General features: G+C 37.8%; 2 protein-coding genes across 5 annotated transcripts in view; one reads left to right on the top strand and one right to left on the bottom strand.

Annotated features, from left to right (window-relative positions):
- Positions 1-4,777, top strand: part of LOC111864548 (galactose-1-phosphate uridylyltransferase) — a 28,133-nt gene that overhangs the window by 12,052 nt on the left and 11,304 nt on the right. Inside the window, exons 4-5 of the mRNA XM_023851871.2 lie at positions 610-838; positions 3,872-4,088. Of these exons, the coding sequence (XP_023707639.1) occupies positions 610-838; positions 3,872-4,088 (446 nt within the window). The remainder of the gene's footprint in view (positions 1-609; positions 839-3,871; positions 4,089-4,777) is intronic.
- The window catches only part of LOC111864546 (adenylyltransferase and sulfurtransferase MOCS3), a 56,573-nt gene continuing 55,836 nt past the window's right edge, over positions 4,041-4,777 (bottom strand). For all 4 annotated transcript variants that reach the window (XM_023851870.2, XM_023851868.2, XM_023851864.2 and 1 more), the window contains one exon: positions 4,041-4,122. The gene's annotated coding sequence lies outside the window, so the exon portion shown is untranslated. The remainder of the gene's footprint in view (positions 4,123-4,777) is intronic.

The following is a 4,777-nucleotide window of genomic DNA, read 5'->3' on the forward strand; positions in this document are numbered from 1 at the left end:
TTCAATGTGTGAGCTGTTATAATTGGCAGTAATTGTAAAGAAATGCCAGTAAATCCAATCATGAAATCCAGAACCCATTATTATTGGTCACACTTACCTTGTACATGTGACACTATGCACTCATCGTTTTTCTTCATTGACATTACATGTTTTGGCCTAACTGACCATCTTGAGTTGTACAGGTTGTTGTGATTGAGGAATCTGCTGCTCACTGTAAAGCTGCTTTGTTTGTCTTATGTGATTTCCTCAGATGGGTTAACCATCTATTTTGATTTTGGTGCCCTTGAGCTGCTCATATATAACCAGAAGTAAACTGAGGCAACCACGTAAGAGAAACAAAACATCTTTACAATGAACAGCAGATTCAATAATCACAGCAACCTGTACACCTAAAGATGGCCGGTTACGCCTAAATATGTAATGTCAATGAAGGAAAATGACTAGTGAATAGTAATGGAAGTTGCACATTGACGGCATAAAGGCAAAATGCAAAATCAGATCTATGCAGTGCAACAGGATGCTGCAATATAACATTAACCTACAAAACGAATCCAACATATACTACAGTTCTTTCTTCAGATTCTGCAGACATGCTGTATTTGCTTGTAGATGGATTGAAGAGCTCACTGAACTTGGTAACAAGTACATATGGGTCCAGATATTTGAGAATAAGGGTGCCATCATGGGTTGTTCTAACCCACATCCTCACTGTCAGATTTGGGCCTCGTCTTTCTTCCCAAATGAACCGCGCATCAAGGAACACTATCAGCTTGAGTACTACAAGAAATTTAAGCGACCCTTGCTTATGGATTATGTTGCAAAGGAATTAGAGAAAAAGGTGAGGATGCAGCCCAGAGATTTATGCACTAAAGCTGTCCCTGTAACAGGCCATGGAGGTCCATAGGGTTCTGAGACGTTGAGGATCTCACATTTTTTTGGGACATTCGGCTCACAGATGGCAGTAAGGTTGTCAGCCTTATGTGCCAGCTCTTCTTTACCCCCAGGAAGATTCCTGGTACTCATTTCTGTTAGACGCTGAGTCGACCCCAGGGCCATAGTGCGACTGGAAGGATTACATCAATTGAGAAATCCAATAACGTCAGGTATCAAACCCATGACCTTCTGGCTTTTAGCACAGTACCTCAACCACCTACGCTACTATGTGCCCTATTTATGCAAGAAAGATTTTCTAAATGTGTGCTACAAAGGTGAAAATTCTTTCTCTGTACCAGCATTAATTTTGCATAATCAGCCTTACAGATTGACATCTTAGAGATCAAGACATTCGCTGGTCAGCACTTTATCTTTATACTTTTGTACCTTGAGGAATATGCTTTTTTACTTCTGTAATAGCAACCAACATGCTGAATAATATAATTTGAGACGAAACAAACAAGAGGCATTATAGTAGCATGATCCATGCAGTACAAAAGTTTCTTGAACTGACTACATAATTAAAGGTTAAGTAAAAGACTCAGTCCAAGAAACTAAATTAGATGTAATATCACTAAGTTGAATAGTCTCACATGTAACACTAATGTTCTGTAAAACTTATTAAAAGTTTAGTGTTGCACGTGAGACTGTGGAACTAACTGAAAAGTGCAACAGAATGCTACCATATAATATTGTAATATTAAATTAGATGTGCCAATTTCTATGTACTATGTATATAAAAGAACAATCATTAACAGCAAAACTTGCACAGTTAATATCGTGGTTTTCAAGAAACTCTTAGATCTGGTCACCTGGGACATAAGTTTTATACTGATATATTAAAAGAAGCCAGGACAGCTCAGTTGGTATAGTGATGAGCTTTGGGATGGATGGTCAGGATTTGATTCCTGATAGGGGCAAGAGATCTTTCTCTACTCCAGAGCATCCACACTGGCTCTAGGATCCACCCAGCCTCCAATCCAATGGGTACCAGGAGTTTTTTTCTCATGGGTAAAACGGCCTGGGCTGTGAAGCTGACCACTCACTTCATTTAGTTTTGAGATCAAGAATGGTGGAGCTATACCACCACTCCATCATACATCTTCATGGCATTGTGCTTAATTAATTAAGCTCAGGTACAACTTTAACTTTACCTATCTGTGTATTTAATCTATCTATCTAATCTACCCACCCACCCATCTATCTATTGCTCAACAGCCCTTTGTTGGACCTTGGCCACTTTTCAGTTTCTTGAGCTTTTACACAGTCAGTAGGACTCCTCGGACAGGGGATCAGCCCATCACAAGGCCGCTACCTGCACACACAGGACACCACAAACACAGAATAAATGCAAACAGACATCCATGCCTAAAGTGGGATTCGAACCCACGATCCCAGTGTTTGAGCAGGCAAACACAGTTCATGCCTTAGACCACGCGGCCACTGTGATCGGCTTACCTTTGCCCTTACTGATAAATTATAAATTACAATGGCACCATTTATGTGTAAACAATATGAGATATTACAATGTAGTATACTTTAAACAGTGTTTAGACAGCAAATATCATACTTATATATATATACAGCTATTTGGCTACTTAATTTATAGCTTGACACATAAACTTCCATTTAAAACACATCAGTCATCTGTGAGACTTTATCAGACCCATAAGTTCTAACATTTGTGAATGAGATATTCTGGTACTGGACCCTTACTCTTAAATGCCCTTCCTACTACTTGATCTCTTCGTAAGATGTATACATAAAAGTGTGTGTTGTGTATGCATTCAGTTTCTTGGCTGACATTAATGTAGGAAAGATAACAAAACAACATATGATCAAAAATAAAGTTAACTGGTCATTGGAATGCATTTTACAGATAACTTTCATATCTGAATGTAATTGCATCTGCTTTTCTGAGAGCTCACAACACTTTAAACAAAATAGAAAACCACTACAAAACAAAACAATACTTGTTAATGCTTTCAATTTTATCGACATGATAGTCTGACCATGTAGAAAAGTGTGTTTCATGTTTTACCAAACTGAAGTCTGTTTCATAGGATTTGAGGTTCTTACAGCAGTAGGTATGAAGAGTTCTATCTTCTGAGATATGACACTGTGCAGTCCATTCAGAGTCACCCGGGGTTTTGGAGGAACATATCACCTCCATCTTCAGGTTCAAAGAATAAGCCAAGTAGGAAAGTAGTGTGAATCAAGCTCTGCTTGCTACCTGTTACATGCTTGTTTCTTACTTGGCTTATTCTTTGAACCTGAAGACAGAAACATGTTCCTTTGAAACATTGGCTGACTTTGATCAACTACACAGTGTTCCCCCCCAAAAGAGAGAACTTCATAAGACTGTTTTGTTTTATTTACTCAAATGCCATGACAAAGAAATGCCCTAAGAAGCCCAATTTGTATAAAAATATAATTTTAATGGCATGTATGCCTGCCTGCACATGATGAAATAGCATGGGCTAATTTCTAAATGGCCAAAATATAGCTGTGAACAGGTTAATAAAGTTAACAATGATGGAACAACAGACAGTATTGTGTCTACAACATCTTTGAGGGTACATCATATCTTGACTAGCCAACCTTAAGGAAGGAAAAAGTCTTGTGCATTCAATGACATGTCTGGTGTGGTTCCCATCAATTGTTAAAAATAGAACCTAGAAACTTTCTAATGACAAAACAATCTGCATCACCACCTCATGATGACGCACCCTCAAATACGTTTTAGACACAGAATACAAAGGTATCATGCAATAACTGTTTAATACTTTATTCATACAGCACCAATATATTTAAAATACTGTACCTACTGTTTGTCTGTAACGAACAGGCACAGAAGTTACTTCTTTAAGTGTCACCATCACTCAAATGTTCACAGTTTGGTTTTAAAGATCCATCTCCTGCATTATTAATATTACAGGAACGAATTGTGACTGAGAATGCTGACTGGGTGGTTGTCGTGCCTTACTGGGCTGTATGGCCATATGAGACTATGTTACTTCCAAAAGCCCACTTGAAACGGTTCACTGATTTGAATGGCAACCAGCGGGACAGTCTTGCAGCCATCATCAAGGTGCTCACTTCAAAATATGATAATCTGTTCTACACATCCTTTCCATACTCTATGGGATGGCATGGTAAGCATTCACTATACTGAACATTTCGTGAAATCTGAAAAAGAACGTAAAGCAGCAGTCAGGTAGTAAGGTCACATACAGAAGGAAGTAATACAGCCTGACACATTCACTGCCAATACCATAACTGGGTGGGTTGAAGTTCGCTGCATGCTAGTACAATTCCTGTTAGGTGACAGATTGTTGACATTGTGTATGCAAATATCATTTGTTCATATACATGTCACTCACATCCACAAAAAGTGCAGCTTCTCAGAGCTTGAAAGGGTTTAACATACAGTATTCCCTGAAACAGATCTGTTAATTCATTCATGAATGCAGTTTTAATTTATTGCTATCATTTCCAAATATTTTAAGTTTGCCACATTTTTAAAGGATTTATTAATTATCTTAATAGTGTGATTGTGTTCTGCATTCTGATGAAAAGACATGAACATATACTTAACATTTTCCATGTTAAATTTTAGACCAGGGGTCTGCAAACTTTTCAAACCGTGGGCCACATTAGGTAATGTAGCACTTTCAACGGGCCGGATAAAATGAGAAATTAATAACTTTAGGTATATGAGTTTTATTGATAGCACAGAATTTCACAAACTAAATACAAAGTACATGAGAATAAATTATCGTATATTAATGACAACGGACAGTAGCAGCAAATCCTCATATTTTCATCACAAATTATAATAAAA

Source organism: Cryptotermes secundus, unplaced genomic scaffold (assembly GCF_002891405.2).
Source record: "Cryptotermes secundus unplaced genomic scaffold, Csec_1.0 scaffold1323, whole genome shotgun sequence".
In the NCBI taxonomy this organism is placed as follows: domain Eukaryota; kingdom Metazoa; phylum Arthropoda; class Insecta; order Blattodea; family Kalotermitidae; genus Cryptotermes; species Cryptotermes secundus.